Source organism: Phragmites australis, chromosome 5, assembly GCF_958298935.1.
Source record: "Phragmites australis chromosome 5, lpPhrAust1.1, whole genome shotgun sequence".
NCBI lineage: Eukaryota > Viridiplantae > Streptophyta > Magnoliopsida > Poales > Poaceae > Phragmites > Phragmites australis.
The window spans coordinates 28,646,960-28,670,291 of record NC_084925.1 but is presented as its reverse complement, the minus strand read 5'-3'; the positions used below and the strand labels follow the sequence as shown (position 1 = coordinate 28,670,291).

Below are 23,332 nucleotides of genomic sequence, written 5' to 3'. Positions count from 1 at the left end.
GACGGGTCGGATCCTGAGTCATAGGTGGTCAGGTAAAAAAATTCATAACTTTTTTAATACTAACTCAGATGGAGAAAACTTTATGACAATTGTAGCTCTCGATGAGGTCATAGTTGATCACTTTTTTTTTATTCAAAACTATATAGATGCACAAATAAATATATAAAAATTGTCGTAGGAACCATATACAGGGCCAAAAACTAAAGTGCTAGATCTAGTGTAAAACTAGTAAGAATCATTGAAAAAGACACATATAAGATCATAAAGTTGAAAATTTTAAATTCAAAGATTTTTATTGTGAGTTTGGTAACTCGGATTGTTGAAACATCTACGTAGCACTAACTTTCAGATGTAGCACTATGTCTCCAAAAATTTTCAGGCAAATCGAAGGTCAATTTTTGATGAAAAACTTCAGAGATCCTATGGAGGGTCTTCTGAGCCTTTTTTGATATCAAGAAAGGTACATGTCTAAAGATTGTATTTTTTCGGATACGCCTCCTCATTATCTTCGAAAGTATAGATTAAACGTCGAAATCAGACTCTGTATGCAAAAGTTATAGTTGTTTTACTGAGCACTTCATGAGTTAGACACAAATTTTTTCATATGGAGTCGGAATTGGATGGAGACAAACTTTATATTGTAGAACTCGGCGATATCTACAACTTTGTAGTTGACAAAATTTTCATTTAAGATCATTTAGATGTTTAAATAGGCATTCAAACGTTTAATCAGAAGATATCAAAAGGATTGATTTTTCTATTATACTCAACAACGAATGAGAGGTGAGATGCTTAGAGGAGTCATACATGCGGAGCTCACTTCTGAGGTCGTGAGTTCAAGTGCTAGAATCGTGTGACTTGTGAATGGTAGGGTGTGGTCAGATGAGCAGTGACTTGTCGGGTGCTTGGTCGGGTGTTAATTTTTTTTCAGACAAAAAATTATTTTCTCTTTTTGTTTTTTAAACATATATTTGTGATGGGTCAGGAGTGAGTATTAGTGACGTGTTAAGAGTGACGGGTAAAATATCCGTTATTAATAAGAATTATTATCCGTTATTAATGTGGATTTCTGAGATAGTGTGAACTTTTAGTGTTGCAGTCAGTATCACATACACATATAAATGTGCAGCTATCATGTCTGGATGCCATCTGATAGCTTGGTTTCACCGAAGCATGCTACTAGTTGCGCTTTTTTCTTTTTTAATTTTGACAATAACTCAATTCATTTCCTCTGAATTATCATGGGAAAGAAAGGGGCAAAAGGATGAACATAGAGGCACCTAGTTGAAGTACGGAGGAGGAAAAAGTTTCAACATATCACTCTCGAACAAGTCCCTCGTACCCTCGGCAAACAGGGTTGGAATTTCCGTGATCAAATTTGCTTTATTTGGATTCATAAGCTTATATATGACATGTTTATATAGTTCTCTAATGTGATTGAATCAATTGTTTAAAATTGTGGTCGGATTGCAATCAGGAACTCGATCGATAGATCACAGTACCACTGCAAGTGCAAGGTACAGATTGCAACAGAATCAAGGCTATTTTTTTTAAAAAAAAAATTGAGTTACTACAGAAGAATTTGCCAGGTGAAAGCTTTCCGGTCCAACGCCAAACATGACGCAAACTAATAAGGTTTCTGTTTCCATTAGCTGAAACCGCCAATAAAAAAAAGATGGGCTTCAATGGGACCCTAATCAAAGTCTAGGAACTCCATCATTTTCCTTATTGAGCCCTTAAGATCTCTTGCTTCCTTTTCTGCTTTCTCGGCCTGAGTGGAGGAAGAAACAAAGTTTTAGCATAGAATCTAACGACACAGTATTCTAGAAGAGCGGATGTACTGCGCACTTTAAGAGACAATCAAGAATGTACAGGGCAGTGTACTGCACACTTTAAGAGACAATCAAGGGTTCAGAATGAACATAACATATCTTGTAGATAACTAACTATACAGGATGGATATTGAGAAGCTCAACTGTTTCAAGTGGAAAGTGTAACCAAGGAAAGAACATCTTCTATCTATGTATTTATCATAACCCTAATAACAAAGTCATACACAGAGACTCAAAGAAGAGCACAGGGTCCAACAGAACTACTATGCAAATCGCTTTCCATAGAAGATAAAGGTTTTGTTTGGTACAGCTAAAACTTATGGATTTTTTGTTGAAAGCTACTTATAACTTTTGGCTATTAGTTTTTATAAGAAATCTTTAGATTTTTAACACACAAAAAACTAAAAAAGTCACTCTCAATCAGCTTATCAGTTTTTAATTTATTTCATTAGAAATCAACTTTTCAGTTTTTTAAAAACCAACAATAAAACCGCTCGTTTATTTCAGCTTTTGGCTCTGAGAAACCGAAGCTAGCAATAAGCTGAAATAAACAGGACCAAAGCGCCGATAGAAGACTGGAGCTAAAAACAACTTTAAAAATATTTTTTTATATAAAAATCTCTAGGTTACGGGCTAAAAACACATTCCAGAACAATGATTGAAAACTGTTTTTGTTAGGAAAGAAGAGTGGTTGGCCTATCACGGATTTTACTTGATGCAAACAAGAATTAGTAATGGGCAAAATCAACTCAAACTTATAGTTCTTCAAGTGTACGACTAGTTTAAAAGAATTATGACATAGAGCATCACAGGCCCACGGCAAAGAGATAAGACCAAGCCAGTACAATTGATGCATCAAAGGACATTTCTCTCAGATTGCGAATCTATCAATGAACTTCCTATATATATCATTATTTCCTCTTTTCTGAACCATTAATCGATGATTGAGACCACTGCCCAGGCTAACATGCATCCTCAGGGTACCACAATAGCATTATGATCTAAAAGTTGTTAACAAAGACCCTCGTGGATCTACTGCTAAGCCAAGAAGTAAAGTAGTGAGATAAACCAGTGAAAGCCATACAAAGGACAGAACATTAAAAAGGAGGAAATAACTGAACAGAGCAAGCGACTGGCAAAAAACTTTACATAGAACAATACTAGGAAACAGTACAAACACTTGCCCTTATTACTGAAACACATGTCATTTGAGCAGGGAGTTCATCCTTTTCACGGCCATGCTCAATCCAATGCCGAAGACAAAACATGAATATATTTGAAGTGAGCAGGATCGTGAAGACAAAACATGAATACAGAGATATGAGTTCTGTCAGGTTTATCTACTTTGCAGAAGTTATCATTACCAATTCACCAATTAAAACAAGATTCTCTCCACGGATGACATACAGACCAAGGGGAACATCACAGTATAGTTCCCCAACAAATACTCGTTCACAAGCACCTTGAACAACAGCATTTGCTGTGGAGGTAAGAATGCTAAGAAAAACAAGCTTGTGGTGATCTCAGTGTAGCATACCAAACTGATCAAATGAGCAGAGGGTGCTAAGCAACTTTCTTGCATCTCGTAGCAGGACAATAAGTTTCTCTGCAAGGACAAGCAGGAAGATATATAAGTTGCTAGTAAAATGGTAACCAAAAAGAAACAAGATGTACCCTCGATGTCAAGCATGCAACTGAATTCACATAAAACAGTACAAGGCATGCAACATATGCAGAAAAATTAGCCTAAAATGCCTTCCTAATTAAAAAAGCCATTGAGGGTACATTGTTGGTCAAGCATTCTCCTCCTCTCCCCTCTGACTATATTGTTATTAAGCAGTGGCGGGTGCAGGATTTTGAAGCTGGGTGTATATACTAAATTATACATAGCTATTTTTTCGATAATTATAAATATTAAACAATGATAATTGACCATATCTGAAGTACAAATTGTTCATAACAATGAAAACATCTAAAGTAATAAAAAGAATTATAAAAATTGAAATTACAATATAACTTTAAGTTTCTCCATCTTTTAAAATGTAGCTACGATGGCATCATCCTCAACTTATAAAAAAAGTCTCGCTCAATAAATACGATCAAACAATTATTCATATATTAGCTTTCAAATTTGTTTTTTAGCTTATTCTTCACATAAGTCATGAAGAAAACACCCTATCGATACTAGCTGTTACTATAGGAAGAATTAGCACTAATTTGAGAAGTTTGTATACAACTTCAAAAATATCGCACTTCTTATTTTCAACAAGTTTAATAGAAAGATCGGTGAGATTTTTCATGTCTCTAAACCTTTCATCCCTTCACACATCAGCAATATAGTTTCTTAGTACGGCATAACACTTCGCTCAAGAATCAAGATTAGCAGCAACAATAAACCTAGTAAAGAGTGACCCAACAAATCCACAACTAACATAACACCTTCACATTGATGCGTTCTACTATTTTAGTTCAAGAAAGAACGCATCCAGAGCCAACTAATGCTAGCTGGAATAACAGAAGCGAGATCACAAGAGTAACCCCAAAACGCACAAAAACAGAACTGAATCCAGCAGCACTAACATGATAAACCACATTAATTCAACAAAGAACCCATACCCAAAGCTTCCATGATAAACCACATTAATCCAACATCCATTAAGTCAAACCTACAGATAAATACAGAGCCCAAATCTGTAACAGACTATTTGCTTGCAGTCTAGCCAGCATAGCCAACTATCGCCCAATTTCTTGTACAGTAAGGGGTCACAAGCCAGAGTACTCATGCTACCTTCATTCTTTTTTTACTTGACGTTTTCTATTTTTGCACGGTTTTTGAGATGTATCTTTGGCCACTATTTTTTAAAATTTATATTAAGATATAACAATAAAATTATGATATTACGGAAGCATTTCTAACGACCGATCTAATGATATAATTTTTATATGATAAATCCATATAGTTTCAAACATATAATTGGTTAAACTTTAGAAAGGTTGACGGAGGAATTCATTATGACCCACATTCATGCTTGGCATAAATCCAGTGCTTCTTTCGGCCCGATGTAGCAAGACAAGAATATGCAGCAATTTTCTTATTAAAACCAGTAAAAATCCAACGTTGGCCCAGCTGTTAAATATAACCAAACCAGCTTCTAGGTAGCAGAAGTCATCAAAGTTTCCACCTTTAAGTGAGTTCAGTGAATAACAGAAACAACTATACCAATTTGGGGCGATTAAACCCGTCATTTAAAGCTTGACGCTTCAAAATCTGACACAACACAGAAAAATCACATGAAAACTTTGGCAAAATATTCTATCTATGACAAGTGGACTATGAGGCTAAAAAGTTAGGCAAATTAGAATGCTAACAGCAATCAAACATTGCCTAATCAAACTAAGGCTACCTAAGTTTAGGCGTGACAAGTATAGTTGTAAGCTAAACAAGCAAATATAGAGTGCAATCGACCATGTACAGATCTGTTCCAAATTATAAATTTGATTTGAATCTAGTGCTGCTCGATTCCAAATTAGGGTTCCAAAATTTGTTGAAAATTATTCAAAATTTGCAATATTTGGTCAATTCGGTCTACACCGTATTATGAATTCAACCGGTTTTCGAATTTGAATTCAAAAAATAAAAAATCACAAAAAATTCTAAAAATACTAGACACAATTCTAAGACCTTTTGCAAAAAAAAAAAAAAAATCAAAAATAATATCGTTAGCATCATATTTCATGGAGAGGAAGTTTAAAAAAAGAAAAATGCTAAAATAGGCCGTATGAACATGATGATTTGACCCATCATGTTAAGGGAAAGCTTAACATGCAAACAGATATATTTTTTTGTGTAGGGCATATCTTAAGATGATCTTTAAAATTTATTTCACTTCATTTAGGTTTTTATTAATTTCTCCATTATGTTTACAAAGTTCACAAGCATAAAGTGAACATGTTAAGAAACAACACTGCAATTAACTTTTATCATTATTTTTCCTACATAAAGAATATTATAAGTAAACTAATAAAAGTGGTTTCACTAATTTTGGAGGTGTGATGGGTTAGTTAAGAATTAATCTAGTTGCAACACATTTTCACTAATTTTGCTTGTTAAAATAACTATTTCATGAGTTCGTGTCTTTTTCAAAGACATAGGATCATGTAAGAAGACTAAAAAAATTGGTTTCATGATTTTTGGATTAGCAAAGAATTAATTATGCATTTAACTAGGTTTAGCAAATACATTTTCTTAAAAAATATTCAGCTTTTTTATGAGTATAAATACTTTTTACCATGTACATGTTACAAGGAAATCAACAAAATTTGTTTCACTTAATTTGAAACTCATATGAATTAGTTATTGATTTTCCAAGGTTGAGCTATTTTTTTGGTTTTTTATGAACTTCACTGAAATTCGAGAAATGCGCTCGGCAAATCGGGAAATTCGACCAGTTTTCGATGCATTCGTTCAAAATGTGGAAAATATAGAAAATTCGCTTGGTAAATCGGAGACTCTGCTCGATTTTTGGTGGTATTCGATCGGTTTTCACTGACTCGATTCAATTGGTTTTTGTCTCTGATATACAAATTTGATCGAGTCAATTTGTCTAAATTCTCACCGAATTTTGACCAAATTTTCTAGTTTTTGTGAATATAAAAAAATCATTAGGTCCCTGTTTTCGAGTGCCAAATAGTTTTGTAAACCTTGTTTCGAATACAAATAACATTTTTACTGGATAATGATATGAATCAGTATCACAATATTGCATTACATTAAGTTAATTGGACATCAAATTGCTCATATTCTATTCGGTCTGTTGGTTTTGCCTCATTGCTGTTGGACCCTGATCTTGGTTCTTTATACTTTGTGTGTCAGTCTCTATATTAGTAGTTGATACATATAGATTATAATAGAATAACATCACAATCATACATCGATTAAGATTACAGCATAAGGTCTGTCGATACAAAGGTCTTAATTCATATGATCCATTGCATCCATGCCTGACTGGGTGCCACAGACTCGTAGATCCTTTATTCTCCCATTCCCGTAGGCAGCTGACATAGAGCACCTCCTCAAAACATGTCATCCTTCGAGAAATCCTCAGAATATTCCCCGACTGAGCATTGTGGTTATTGCAAGTGTGAGTACGTCTCATACTCCGCAAATTATGGTAAAATAATGAAATGGAGGCAATCACAATAATAAAACTTGCAGGGGCTTATTTGCATAAAGGCAAATTTTAATAAAAAATATTTAATAAAAGTATAAGTAAAAGACTAAAATTAAATAACCTCAAGAATTAACATTCTTGATAAACTACCTCAACTAAAGTTGACCACCTCAAACATGGTTCCCATAACCATGAATGGCCCACCAACCTGAGTTATCCAAAGAAAATATTGTATTATAATCATGTGTGGCATTCCTTGCCGCTCATAATCATGAGCATGGCTGATATATCAATTTTACACTTTTGCAGAGGTTGTACACTTTACCTACAAGACATGATCATCCGTTATGCCCGTACCGACCAACACTTACACAGTTCTGAGGTGTGCGGCTAGATTTTTTTACTACAAGACCTTTACAAAATTTCTCCCAACAAGTGTCTACCCATTGAGATTTCACTGCCACGTGACATAAATATCCTCAACAATGGAAGCCCCCTCTTGCCCCTTACGGTTCCAAGGAAATTCCATCTGTTCCCCATTCCACCACTAGGTCTACACTATGTTAGGAGAGACTAATTAATTGGTCAGACCCGTCCCATACCAGGCTTGAGCGAGACTACCATCCACCTGCCCTTGGCAACCAACCCAACCTCTTGCTCAATTTCCTAGTCCATATTGCTAAAAACATTATCAGCATTTTTATCTCATATTGCATAGAACCATTATCAAATTATTATACCAAGTGTTTTCCCAAGCATGTCTAAGCAACTCTACCCTTGAACCCACCAAAATCGAGAAAACAAGGTAGAGACGAGAATATCGAGTTATTTCCTATCATAGGATTCCCACCAACAACTATATTCATGCAACTTTGTAAACAAAACATTTAGGGAAAACATATGATCAAAATGCATCAAGGACAACTTGCCTTCACCTTGGTGCTCAGCGAGATCCTCAAAGTCATGGTCCTGAAAACCTACAAATTCTTCTTTCGGGATGGCGGCATCTAATCGCAAAAGGAAATAAAGCAAATAAACACCAAAAGTCAAGAAAAGAGACAAAAGCACAACAAACAACTTAATTTATTATTTTTATATTTTTTGGTGAATTTTTGAAGCACGAACGATTAGATCAAAGTTGCAATGGTGCAGATATGGCTTTGGAAGGGTGAAAAAAGGAAGTAGGAATTTTCCTGGGATTCTAGAGGCTGCTGGTATTTTTTGGATTTTTTTTGGATTTTCTAGCAATTTTTAGGACTTAAAAAGGATTTTTAGGAATTAAAGAAATAGTAAAAATAATTAAAACAGATTATTCAAAATTAGTTTCCTAAATAAATACTCATTTTATTATTTATTATAGTTATTTACTATTTTCTAAAATTAAAAACATTATGGAAAACCTATTTAAACATTAAAAAATAATTAAACGTTAATCAGAATGTTATCTATTATTTTTAACCCTAGAAAGAATTAAAACACTTATTTTATCATGGAAAAACATATATAAAGAATTATCATAATTAATGAAAAAATTTCCTAATTTTTAATAAAACCCATTTTTTATTTATGAATTATTTTCCTAAGGAAAACTGGAATTATTGTGCAAGCTCACATCAGCAAAGGGATTATAAGAAAAAGAAAAAAAAATGAAAAGCTGAAGTGGCATGCTGACTGGGCTGGGGCTACTGACAAGGCTTGCCATATCAGACAAAATGTCCACGTGGCATGCTAGCATGGACGGCTGATGGGACGTGGTCTTTAAAACGAATTGGTACCCTCTCTCTTCTACTCCTAACCATTGATGGGAGATTGGATGGCGGTGAGAGGTTTTACCTCGGCTCCGTATGGAAGACGACGGCGATGGTAGTTCGGCATAGCAGAGGCTCGTCGACGAATGCGAAAAAGGCGTTGTGCGGCACGAGCATCAATGATGAGCAGCAGAAAACGCTGCTGGGGTGACGGCGAACCCGATTGAGGCACATGTTGGTGTCAGGGATCGGCAATGTGGGCTAGCGGCAGTGAGGCTTTGCAGCGACACACGGTATAGAGGCTTCTTGGGCGGCTCTTGCGCACAAGAGAGTGAGGGGAAACATCGTTGGGACTTGTGTGGTTCTCTAGGAGGTCTCGGTGGGGGGGGGGGGGGTTATAGGGCGGGGCGAGGGGAATCGTATCGGGCTTAATGCGGTTGCCGGCAAGGATCACACGATTGTTTTCCTTGCTCAGTGCGCCAAATCCGTGATTACTTCCTCCTCCTTGCTTCTTTCGGCTTGGGCTTTCCAATTTATGCATGTGCAGAGCTTCCATAACTCAGGCGCAGATTGCGCTGTTGACTCGGCTGCGGCTGTTGGCATAGAAAAAGGAAGGGGGAGGTTGAAGATGACCGATGGGCCTAGGGTGGCAGAGAGAGAGAGAGAGAGAGAGAGAGAGAGAGAGAGAGAGAGAGAGAGAGAGAGAGAGAGAGAGAGAGAGAGAGAGAGAGAGAGAGAGGGCAGGAGCTAGGCTGCCACGGAAAACAAGTTTTCATAATTTTCACCCCACCATCCCTCCTTTCCCAATCAGACGGTAACAAGCACCACACCTCATACCATACATTTGCAATTTATTGAAGATAACAGATATTGATCAAGTGTATCATCTTCGAATAGATAAGTAACCATCCTAAGTATACTAGATGGTAATGCATCATCCAATATTATTATAACTAATGATGTAAGTAAACTAGGGCTATCATGGAATATGGTAAGCAAGTATTCAAGGTATATCATAGCAAGATAGTTCATAACTAGTATAAAGTATGGTATATCATGTTTTAAGTTTGATGTATCAAATTATGAAACATTCATCCAACATGATCAAGTAATTAAGACTTGCCTTCCTCAAGGTTCTCATGTCCTTTCTCGTAGTTTGGGTCTTCAGTTTCCTCCATAATCTCTTCTTCTACAAAGCACAATTAACAGCGATAAGCAAACCTAAACTAAGGAAGAACCAAAATGGCACCAAATGGAAAACCAAAATGTCAATGAATACGGGGTGTGCCGAATGATGGACACGTTGATCTGCGTTTCTTGTGGAGGGATCAAATGGACACAAGAACGTGGGAAGTTATCCAGGTTCAGGCCTCTCGTGCGATAATAGCCCTATGTCCTTTGTATTTTCTTATGGATTGGATGAACTGATTTTTTCTTTTATCCCATTTTACAAGTCTGGTCCTCCCCCCTTTATATAACAGGGGAAAGGGAGATCGTACAAATGGACAGGGTCAAACCCTGTAACAGACATATTCCTAGCTCATCATGAGGGGGTAGGCACACCCGATCTGCTCTGGTTGTCCTACAAGCCTTGTCCCATCCGTCAAATGCTGTCACACTCGCCTGCAAATGCTACGGGATGGGTCATTCCAACTTTACGTCTGCCCACGACGATGCTCACCGAAAGGAGGTGCCTGGGGAAGGAAAAAACTTGAGTGGATGACAGTTAATGAGAGAGCTTCATAAATCATGATCCATATGAAATGATACCAATTGAAAAGATATACCAATTGTAAGAATATGAGGCATTGATATCAATTGAAAAAAGATAAATAAGGATCATAATTCATGAAACTCACTTGATATAATCTAAACTCCCGCTTTATGTGTGCATACATATAATAAGACCTACTTGTGAATACCATTTGTAGGAATGTAGCAATATATGCACATCTAGACAATAAGTAGAGGTAGGAAGTTTATGTCATATCATGCATGGAGGTAGCTTAAATGTAGAAATAAATTGATAATGATACCAATTGAAACCTTTAAGCATTGTATACCTCCGGGGACGTGTTGATTTCTCTATGAGACTACAAAAGATACATCTAGCAACACATGTTAGTCTCAAAATCACAACCCATAGGATATACCCCCCCTAAAAGTGTGTATACAAGTTTTGAATACTTGTGAGACATATGCACTTGTTATTAATAGCAATGAGAAGAGTACCCTATGGATTGGTTCATGGCACATAAAAGATATCAATCGTGAAACTAATACCATGAAAAGAACCTACAAGTAATAAACCATGTAGGTTGATCATAAAAAAGAGAGAAACATAAACAAACTACCATATAAAATCCTACACTAGGCATTGCAATAAATTGAAATATGCACATGCAATCCTAGATAAGGCAATGGTTCAAAAAACATGAACAATAAGTCTAGCTACCATTACCTCATTACTTTTGGATGGGGATTTGGATATATGATGATCACAATCTTCATCAAAGCACCCAATCTTATACACTTGGCTTCTTTGCTTGAACCTTCACTTCATTTTGTAAGCCAAGTCTTCAAATCCCATAGCCGTCTTGGGGTTCAAGTCTTCTTTGGAATAAAAATCGATTGGGGCTCCTTTATGTTGGTGATGACTTCCTTGGGCACCTAAATGGGTTGGCTCCACCCCTAATTCTTTCTCCCAACCATATGTGCAACCACCTTGCTATTGTTCTTATTCTTGATCGTGTAGTGGTTGCTCTTAGTCTTAGTTTTGTAGTTGAGCTTGATGTAGATGTTGGAGGTCTTGTTGGAGAGATTTATCACTTTCTTTTTCTCCTTGATCTCATTCTTGACTTTCTTGCATTGGAAGGACTTGTGGCCTTCTTGATGACATTTGAAGCATGTCATGATAGATCTCTTCGCAAGCTTCTTCACCATGGTAGCATGGTTATCTTGAGTAGGTTGGATATAGTTCTTGCCCTTTAATCTTGCCAAGTCCTTCTTGAGCTTTTTGACTTCTTGCTTGAGCTAATCATTTTCTTGTGCAATGAGTTCATTAGATGGTTCTTCAAAAACATTCTCAACACATATCTTATTGCAAAAGGGTGAGCTAGATAAATCAATTAAATTATCACAATAAATGCAAGCATCTATCTTAGAATTAAGATTAAATAGAGAGGTAGATTGCTCCAAAGGGGCCTTAGAATGATATTCAATGCACTTAAATTTTGTCTTAAAGCACTTCTTGCTCCTTGTTTAGTAAATTTAATTTGTTCAATAATTGTTCATAATTAGAAATAAATGTAGCATGAATATCATTAAGTGTATTGAATTTCTTAAGCTCTTTTGATTGGGCTCTTTGTTGCTCATTGATCAAATGAAGAAGTTCATCGTAGGAAGTAGAATCCTCATCGAATTTATCATCACTTATATCGCTATCCATATATTTGGCCATAAGGTACTTGTGTGATGACTTGTACAATGATGACTTTCGTGATGATGACCTTGAGGAAGAGATTCTCTTAAAGGAGTGGGTGGCGAAGCTCTCATCACTTGAACTTGAATCTTCATATTCACTCACCCATCTTCCCATGCTTACAAATTCTTTGGCTCTTCCCCTTGTCTCCCTCTTGTTCTTGGTCTTTTTCTCCTTCTTGATGTGATCAATAGTTTTGACCAAGTCTTTCATGGAAATTCGATGATCAATCTTGGCATTGATGTTCTTCTCCACTTGAGAGATGAGCTTGACGACTTTGGGGTCTATTTCTTCATCACTTGATGTGCTTTGCTCATCATCTTCATTGTTCTCTTTATCTTCATCTCCATCTCCATCATCGTTGTTTGAGCTTGACTCTTGCTCTTATCTCCTTATACTTGCCTTCATATGTTGACATTGAGCTTGCTTGTTTGTGAGAGCAAGGTTCTTGATGTTGGATGAGGAAAAAGCTTCCACCCCCATTCATGGTCATCTCATGGGCGGTGATCTTGCCGAACACTTGATTTGGAGTCATCTTCTTGATGTCGTTGTTGTCGTAGATGATAGAGACTATCAACTTGTACTTTGAAAGAAGAGCTTGAAGTACTATTCTCACCACTTGATCATTGTCAATTGGCATCAAACCTAGCCCATTGATCTCATTAACAAGAATATTCAAATGTGAGTAATGTCATTAGCATTTTCATGGGCAAAATATTTGATGCTATTGAGCTTAGTAACAAGCACATGATATTTCTCATTGTGCATATCCTTTGTGCCTTTATGTATTTTAATAAGACTATTCTAAATATCATGTGCATTGGTGAGAGAATAAACATGATTAAATACATCAACATTTAAAGATGATAAAAGGATACTCTTCACCAATGCATCTAATTGCCTCTCCTTATTAGTGATACGAGGTCTCATCTCTTCCTTGGTGACTCTCCAAACATCTAGACCCTTAGCTTACAAATAACAAGACATTAGAATTTTCAACGAGGGAAATTTGTGATATTGAAAAGTAGAGCACTATGGGTATCCATCCCAACCCCGAACATCACAACTCTATAATGTTAAGCCTATCAAGATCACGAGGCTCTGATACAAATTATGAGAAACAGTGACGTCCTAAGAGGGGGGGGGGTGAATTATGACACTTAGAAATATAAATCAAATTGGCTTCAAAAACTTCACAAGATAAACCTATCTCAATTTCTATCCAAATCTGCTCTAGGTTTATCTAGTGTGTCTACTCTATCGCTTAAGAGGATTATAACCTACTCTAGCAAGATAAATTGGAAGTATGTAAATGCGGAAACGTAAATAGGGTAGAGAGACAAACTCGGTATAAAGGATGTTTATCCCGTGGTATCGATAGCATGAATGTTATCCCTAGTTCATGTTGGTGCTCCACAAAGGATATGCTCTCGGTCTCCAAGTCTCTTCCAATCACAACTCTTGAGCTACCAAGTCACCAAAATAAGGTCTCAAGCACGATGAGCCACCAAGGCAAGGTCTCACCACTAGCCTCCCTTCCGGTCACTTGCCATCGTGATCACTTCAGAGCTTGAGCCACCAAGGCAAGAGTTTTCGCATCCCTGTACAGGTGTCTTGCCGCTGCTCCACACCACGTCAAAGAGTCAACAAGCTTGGGCCACCAAGGCCCAAGATGCCGGTGAGTCACTAAGACTCCAAGACGCCGACGTACCACTCGGTACAAGCTAGGATCACTCCTTGATCCCTTCTTCAAGCTGCAGCGCCTAGCTACAACTCACTATAGGCCTATAAGCACTAAGCACTCTTTAATCTTGTACTTAATTACATTGGATGATCACTTTAAGTACTTTGGTGGCTTGGATGTCTTATCAAGTGTGTATAAGCTTCCTCTAAACTCCAGCAGCATGCCACACCTTCAAATGACTGAGTGGAGGGGTATTTATAGCCTCAAACCTACCAACTAGCTATTTTCCCAATGGGTCAGAAAAGTTGTTAACACCGGATGATCCAGTAAGAATAATAGTACTAATATCGGATCATCCGTTGAGTACAACCTCAGAAACTAGCGGTTGGGACTCCACTCGAAGCCTCTATGGACACCGAACATTCTGATGTGCCTTCAAATCCATCACCGGACCTTCCGGTGAGTTATCTTAAGCCAGACCGTGCCACTTCTTTTTTGTGTAAAATGCTCCAATGCATTGATCTTCAGAGCACAGAACCTTCAGGTGGGTTGTTCTTCATTCTTTAACACTTGCAGTCGCCTCTGCAAAAAATGCTCCGGTGCTATACTCTGGTGTGGACAAATCAAGCACCAGACTATCCGGTGGATTGATCTTCAGTTTTTTGCACTTGCATTTTTCTCTACAAGAAATTCTTCGGTGTTACCTTGTGCAGATCACCAGACTATCCGGTGGGGTCCTTAGCCTTCTCCCCCTTTGTCAGAAATACTCTGGTGAGTTCAACACATAGAGCACCAGACCATCCGCTAAAGTCATCAACCTTCACTTTGCCTCTGGATAAAATACTCCGGTGAGTTCAACTCACGAACACCGTACCATCCGGTGAAGTCAATTCTCCTGGGACTTCTCCAATTCAATCAAACTTTGTCCCGATTGTGGTGGCTTCTTGATGTATTGCATCCATGAGACCTACTAACATATATTCTTGACAAACATGTTAGTTTCAATAACTATGTTATCATTAATCACCAAAATCATAATCATAGCCTAATAGGACTATTTTCGCTATAGCTGGTCACAGGGCCTTATCCTTCGACTAGGGGGTTGGTCGACTAAGCTCTGTCTTGGTCACACGGTGAGGTCGTGGTCTTGAGGATATCAGCCACCGGCTGACATTTGGCAGTGTGACGCCCGTCTGGTGGGGTACCCCCTTACCTATTACACCAACAGTAGCCCCTAAGCTCCATCGGGGATGTGGTGGACTGAATGGTTTGTTGTAGTGGCTCATAGTCGTTCCATGTCTTGTTATTGTATTCAGGTCCGGGCGCACCACTTGGGACCCAAGTGAGTGCATGTTTGCCTAGGGAGTGGGCATCGACACAACCTGCTTTTGTGGTTGACTAAGAAACCACATCCTGAGGGGAGGTTGAACATCCAAAGTGAGAGAGAACGTGAAAGGGAAACATGAAACACCGCTGGACCTAGGTCATTTCATTTCCCCAGGCACAACCTTATGAATTTTGAGAGGATTAGACCCCACAACGGTTGAGGTACCGTGGTGGACCTTTAAATTGGAGCACTGAGGTCCCTCTTGAGTCTCTCTGTAGTCTCCCTCTGCATCCAAGTTTATGTGCCTAGCGCTCTTCATCTCCACCTCTGTTCTTACCACCAAAGCAGCCTCCTCCATCGTCCAATGGTACACATCAGTAGCAAGCCCGCCTTCCCCAAATCCATGTGTGATGCGGTGAGGCTAAAGCAAATGCACGACACTAGCTAGCTCACCCGCAGCCTATCTTCAGGCTATCACTCTGGGGAGAACGTGCCTGCTCCCCACTAGGGGGAGATTGTGATGTTCATCTCCATCTTCTTGGCTGGCCTGATCCCTCCCTTCTCTGATTTTTTTTACCACTATCATCTTCTTCTACGACATCTGCCACCTCCATCTCAACCAAAATTCCATTTCATGCTGAGCATCTTTGCTCATTTGTGTGAGAACTTCATCAGGGTTGAACAGTACTTGGATCTCTTTTGGTTCTTCTATATGTGTCGGTCTGTGACCGGGCCAACCATTGGAAGCTGCGGGTTTAGCCTCCATGACAGCGTCATTGACTCCTACATCGAGGTGGGCCTCAAGTTGTCATGACAGGCTGCAGGGAGGAGTGGTTCTATCTTGCGACAGACAGCTCCTTGGACAACCTTCGTGTTCCGAGCACACCGGTGCAAGTCATCGACAACTGGGGGAGCGCTACCACGACAACTCTGGAGCTACTGATCCTCATGAAATGGATCGGCCAGCTCCGAGAGGTTAGGCTGATGGGGTGTGATGTCATCAGCAACTTCATCAAGCGCCAATTGTTCCCTTTGCAGAGACGAGCGCATCCAACATTCTAGTACCCCGAGCTAGACAACACCACCCGGGAGAGCTCCTTAGGTAATACTGCATCCGTTTCTCTAGTATTTTATGTTAGGTGTGCAACCTCTCACATCTCCCCTTTATCCAGATCTTACTAAAGATGTCCTGTGGCCATCGCCCCTCCGCTATGTGTTCTTCCCTTGTTGGAAAGAGCATGGCTCAGGAGGGTAAGTTCGGTATTTCCCAAAATTCCCACCCCAAGCCTTCTCTTGGGTTAGGGTTTCACAGTTGGCGCCACTGCATGGTCTTCCTGAGGTCGATGTCCTATGCTCGATAATCCACGAGGTCATGGAGGTCCCCAAGGCCACCTCAGGGAGAAATGCTCGTAGAGACACCCATCCTGGCACCTAATCGATCTTTGCCTCACCTAGTACTAGCCCTGCCAACAACCAACCTAGTCGCCGTACTAACTCATCTGGTCATGGCGATGACCAGGGTAATCGAAAATGACCACTAACCATGAGTGAAGGTCTTGCAAGCTATGTCGGCTAGCAGGGGAGCACCTAGCCTCACACTGAACCAGTCGGGGGTGCTCAAGCTACTGCTCATCGAGCCTTCTAACAAGGGGGGAAGCAATCGATGGTGGATCCAGCTTCCCTAGAAATGTCCAAATGTGCCCGTGAGACGCCGACCACTAGTAGCTCTCTGGTAGCTATCACCTCCTGTTTGCTTGTTCTTAGTGGATTTGCGAAGACGAATGTTGTGCTCACCGCTCCGACCATGTGGTAATCTCTCCATTTAGGAGCAGACACTTCACGTTCTTTCCTTGACAACATAATTTTCTATCACTATAGGTCCTTGACTCCCTCAACAACTCCGGTTGCAGAGATGACCAAATGAGCCACTCGGGCCATCCTGGCACGGGCTTGGCTTGGCATCGCCCGATAGGCCCAACTACTATAATGGGCCATGTTGTACCGGCCCGCGTGTTGCACCCTCGGCCCATGACATGCCCCATCTTCCACCATGCCCTGTCGGGTCAGCCCAGGCATGATTCTGGCATGGCGGGCCCTGTCGGCATGACGGGCCTAGCGGCACGGCGGGGCCGGTAGGCACGGTGGTAGCCCAGCGACATAGTGGCCTGGCGACATGACGGCGCACGGCCAGGCCGGCAGGCACGGTGGAGGCACGCTCGGCCCGATAGCACTCCGAAAAAAATAAAAAATAATAGCTACAAATTTCAAAAAGAATAAAAAAAATTATAGAAATTAAATAAAAAAAGAGCTTTATTGATTGGTTGTCTTGTTAAAAACCTTTCTATTGGAAGGAAAAAAGAGTACAACCTATGGCTATGCTCCGAAAATTACATGGTTTCATTAGAAACCCTAGAATTTTTATTGTAATATTTAATATGCTTCCTCAAGTGTCTCGTTCCATTTAGAGATCTGGCACATAATTCGTTGCATATATTACACTTAGCAAATCTTACATGTTGCCCGTTAATTTCTCTAAAGACCTTTTCAATGTTGCCACACCCATGACCATGCACATGAGTTCTCGGTGTCTTGATCCATGAATGGAAATATGAAATTGATTTCTCGAAGTGGGAAAGTGGCTACTGGCTAGCATGTAAAAAAAGAGATAGGTGACCATTGGGATCACAAGGAGTTTAAGATGGTATTTATAGGCCAAGACGAGAGGTGGGTGGTGGGTCATTTTCGAAAAAAAATAAAGAAAAATCAATCATAAAATAAAAAGTTAGAAATAATAGGGACACATAATTAATTCTTAAAATGAGATTTATTGATTGGTTGCCTCATTAAAAACCTTTCTAGCAAAGGAAAAAAGAGTACAACCTAGCTCAAAAAATTAGAAATTACATGTTCTCATCAACATCTAGATATAAATTTTGGAATGAATCTTCAAGCTCAGTGTTCTCTACAGTGTGTTGCATTCGTGCTTCAGCTTGTTCCCAATCTTTTACTATGGTGAGTGTTTCAACCATCTCACTTGACAGATTTGTTCTTCTCTCTTCGATTATCCTTCCAGTAAGACTGAAAGCAGCCTCAAAAGAAACTGTAGATATGAGAACCGTTAGTAAATCTCATACTAACAGTGAAAGTATTGGATAATTTATCTTGTGCTCATGTCACTATTGCAGTATGTTGAAGTTTTCGTTCATGGTTGATAACGTCGCTGTCGATTAAGGTAGTTAGCTTCCCTCCGGATGTTGGAATTCCAGCTCTGGTGTGTAAAGCACATAGATCACCAGACTAGTGAAGTCATTTCTTTTCTCCTCTGAGTGAAAACACACCAGTGTGTGCAAACTCTTAAGCATCGAACCTTCCGATGAGAACAAATTGATTTCATCTTAGTTTTCCACCCTTTTGGTAAATGCTCCCATGTGTATACCTTTGGTATCACTAGGCTATCCAGTGTAGTCATTTTTCATGGGACTTCTCTCTTTCAATCAAACTTTATCCCGGTTTTGGTGGCTTCTTCATGTATTTCATACATGAGACCTACTAACATATATTCTTGACAAACATGTTAGTCTCATTGACTATATTGTTATTAATCACCAAAATTATAATCATGGCCTAATAGGACCATTTTCGCTACACTACAACACAACTTTCACACTTCTCTTCCTCATCTTTAGCTCTAGACCTAAGAAACTCAAGCTCAGATACTGAACACTCTATCTTAGACTTGAGTTCCTTAACCTCTCTTCCCACACTACAAACCTACAAACCAACCTATCTAGACTAATCAATGCATCAGTTAAACGATCTAACTCAATAGAAAGTTGATCATAAGATGGTTGTACCTCATGTGAATCAGGCTCAAGGTCATCGTTCTCACCCGCCATGAAGCATAGGCCAGTGAAGTCCTTGTTCTCCTTCTTGTTCTTCATGGACTGCTCCTCCTCTTCTGAGCTCTCATCCTCTCCTGAGGAAGTGTTGATGTAGTTGAACGCTGCCACAAAAGCTCGTGGAGTTGCCTTGGCCGCCTTCTTAGCAATCTTTTCACGATTCTTATAGAAAGTCTTCTTGTTCCTTAGGTGCTTGTAATAGTCGTGGTTGAGTTGAGGTCTCTCTTCTTCTTGAGCTTGGGGTAGTCCGCTTTGAAATGAGTGATGTCACCACACTCATAGCAAGCACGAGGATTGTCTCTCCTTCAGTCTCATCGGTTGTTATAGAAGCGCATAAATTCCTTCATGATCAATGCTAGATCTTCATCATCAAGTCCATCCACCTGCTCTTCTATAATAGAGACCAAACAAGATGAAGCAAAATCACCAAGTAAAGAGTTAGCACAAGAAAAAAACACCTCTCACCTAATTGCCACTACTAGATCCTGAAACCAACGTCATATTCTAGTACAGGGGATTTCCTAGACCTATCTTAGCTGACATGGCTATCTCTGTGGACTTAATCTTGCTAAATAGCTTATCGCAAGTCAGGATATCATAGCTAGAGGACTCCTCAATACTAGAGATCTTCACCTCCCAAATGCTACGATTAGTAGCATAGAGAAGCTTGAACCTCGTGAACATGACATCCAAAGACTCTCCAAGACTCTGCACAAACATCTGATACTCCTGATTGTAAGTGCTCTATTGCTCAGCCTTAATCTGGTTTGTGCCCTCATGAAAAACGCTAAGTATGGACCAAATCTCTCTAATAGTGCGAAGGTGTTGAACCCTATCAAACTTGCTATGACTCAGACTGGTGAACAAGATATTCCTATCCTTGTTGTTGGCCTCATATTGATCATACTGAGCCTGAGAAGTATGACCAGTAGGAATTTCATAGTTGTAGTCAATAATCTCCCATATAGCACCTTCCTTGGCTTAAGTGATAAGCCTCCATGTGTACCTTCCAATACAAATAGTCACGACCCTCAAGTGATAAGCCTCCATGTGCTCCTTCCAATACAAATAATCACGACCCTCAAAGAAAGGTATTTTTCTATTTCTCTCCATTGTCACTTATGGATCACAAAACCGGTTAAGGTCAACTAGTGATCAACTCGGATTTGATATCAATTGTAGAACCAAAGAAGGCGATTAGAAGGGGATGAATAGGAGCCTCACCAAATTTTTGGATGGTCTATCCTAATCTTTCACCCAACGCACCTCAAATAAACACGGGAGCAAGAAACCAAGAGAAACATGATTAAATAGCACCAAACATATCAAAAATATTGTTTTGATCAAAAGCTCCAATAGATGGATCTAAACCCTAGGTTCCATAGAAAGACATTCCAAGTGTCATAGCTCACAAAAACTTGCTACTACATGTGGAAACACTCAAATCAAAAGAACTAGGCATCGGGTGAAAAAACTCTCGGGGTTGATGAATCTAAAGGTAATGGATGATTCACAACCAACTTATAGATGATTCTTATCCTTCTAACAACAAGAAGAATAACTTTAATACAATGCAAAATTTCAGCTCTCCAACACAAACAAAAAACACAGCAAAACCAAAAAACTTGCAATTATGTAAGGAGGCCAAAAGAGGAAAACTAGAAGAAGATGAACACACGTGTAAGATGCAACACAATATTCATTACTTGCAGGGGAATGTCCTATTTTCCGCTGATTACAAAGTGGTTGTGGATACACATCTCTCACATAAACCATAGGCTAAATATTTCTCTCTTCCTCTTCTAAAACCCTAGAACTCAACTCTCAAATAGATAGCTCAAGGAGACTCTCACAGCCCTCCCCTCATATTTATAGGCCTTGGGAGCTTCATTGCGTCCCAACCTTCCTAGATTCCTTGCATCCTAAGCAACCTAGATTTCTTGCATCCCAAGTAACCTAGATTTCTTGCATCCCAAGTGATATTCTTGATGATGGTGTGTGTACTCTATCTTGCAATCTCGACCACCGGTAAGTCTCTCCCGCTTCTGATTCCTCAGGTCGTCTTGTCACTTGCACCAGCATTCCTTTCGCTTGACTTTATCAACACGCCATCTTCATCCACCTTCTCATGCTTTACTTGCTCTCCACATGTACAGCTAGGATTACCATTGAGTCTGCCCGGCCTCCTTGATCGTCCGACACCAAGCACACCACTTAGCCTCGATCATCCCGTCGTCGACTGACAAGTTGCATCCATCACCTACGCATCGCAAGACAAGTACACAAGTTTCTCCAACTCCATTTCTCTTCATCCCTGGTTAGTCATAATCATAGTCATGCATTGTAATACATAGACATTCTCATGCAAACCAAATTTAGCTCAACTCAATCTTTGTCAATGACTCATCACATATAAACCAAGATACATATCTACTTGGTCTCTCACATTCTTTCGTTGTGTAGTTATTCTGTGCTCATTGATTCTCTGTTGCCCATAACTATGATGAAATTGACTCCTCAGTCTCAGTACTACATACTCTCTCATGCAAGTTGCGACAGAAGGTACCAGAGTGGGACCAACAACATATTAGCTAATGGCTCTCCTATGAAGCCATGGCCTGGGAGTAATACAACACTATGAACTACATCCTGTAAGTTGAGGTACTAGGCCAAAGTAGGAACAAAACTATATCGATAACATAAGTTGAGGTGATCAGCCAAAAGTAGAAACAAAATTGCATCCCATATGTTGAAGTACTCGGCTAGGGTAGGCCTAGAGCTTCATCCTGGCATTATTTAATTTGAAATGCTAGACACACTCAACGCTTGCCTGCACTACTCCTAGTTCCACTTGTGAACAAGACTCGGAGCTCTTGTCCACATAGGTAGTGTTTGTTTCCCTGGATAAGGCTGGATGGGAACTGGCCATCCATCTCCTTAGGGATAGAGGCATCCAACTAGCTATTTGTTTACCTGGATGGGATATTCAATATTTTTGTTTGTTTGAATGGATGAACATGGCTAGAATATCCAACTTTTCTATTTGTTTGGATTGATAAGTGATTGTGATCACATCTTGGCTTGAGGTGGTGAGGTTACCCCTTCCATGTGTGCACAACAAATTCTAAGTTTCTATTTTCATGGTGTTATATTTACACTTATTATTTTTATTACAATTGCACACAATAAAAAAAATTCCATGATTATACTTTATCATGCAATTTTTTTAATGATCATTAGTCATATCCTGAATTTTCATGCAAAGAGATACATACAACCATAATCAATAGTAATTCAAATTTTAGTAAGAACTCATAGCCAACACAGTTCACATGATAACAATTCCACATAGTAGATTACATAATAGAAATGTCTAGTACCATGATAAAGCAGTTTACATCAAGTCTTAGCATTGGTACATACCAAAAGCATGCATAAATAATCAACCATAGTTCAATGTCTTTGGTTGAAAGCAAAAGACAACTAGCCATACAACAACCATTCTGCCATCAACCTGGAAAGTGCTGAGCCACATACCGTGCAACCAACACCAACTTATCAGAAACATCTAGTCCATAGAATGCCCAAGAAATGCTAGATTTCTCACAAAAATGGGCATAGTAGTGAGCAAGATGGACACCATCAAAACCAGGAAGGCTTTTAATTCCATGCCAAAGATCTTTTGGTGGTTTTCTCTGATCATCTTCAGCCATCTTTTCTATAGTAGTGACAAGCCTATCAAAGCCACACATAAGTGTTGCTTGCAGCCCCAAGTCTTCTTCAATTGGGGCTGATCTGGTTCTCTTCGGTGGCTTAGGGGCTATGGAGGACTCACCAATATTCAGAGATTGTGCAACCTCTTCAAATGTAGCAGCAACACCATCTCCATTCTCAGCTTCATCATCTCAATCTTAGCCACTTCTGTAGCTAGAGGGTCGCTTGGTCCTTTTAAATACTTCCCCGTGGCCAAAGCATTGCAAAAGATTGTGGCCATCTCTCAGTAGTGCTCATTAGGCTTGTTTAGATACTTAGCATCAGCTTTGTGTGCCTAGAAAACAAAAAAGAATAGGTTAGAAACCATATATACAGCAAGCCTACCCAACAAAAATTCAAAGTATGTGGTACAATAATACCTCCACATGGCATGTGTACTGAGTATGGTCAAATACAATGACACAGTTGTCTTCATC

The 23,332-nt window shown here is 39.3% G+C and overlaps 1 protein-coding gene across 1 annotated transcript; it reads right to left on the bottom strand.

Moving 5' to 3' along the window:
* Positions 1-1,693: 1,693 nt before the first annotated feature.
* On the bottom strand, positions 1,694-22,855 carry LOC133917918 (sm-like protein LSM1B). Its single transcript, XM_062361736.1, has 6 exons — positions 22,680-22,855; positions 3,507-3,526; positions 3,370-3,438; positions 3,197-3,312; positions 3,002-3,073; positions 1,694-1,771 (listed from the first exon to the last, which is right to left on the bottom strand). Exons 1-6 carry the CDS (start codon positions 22,853-22,855, stop codon positions 1,694-1,696), a joined length of 531 nt encoding a protein of 176 aa, XP_062217720.1.
* Positions 22,856-23,332: the final 477 nt, after the last annotated feature.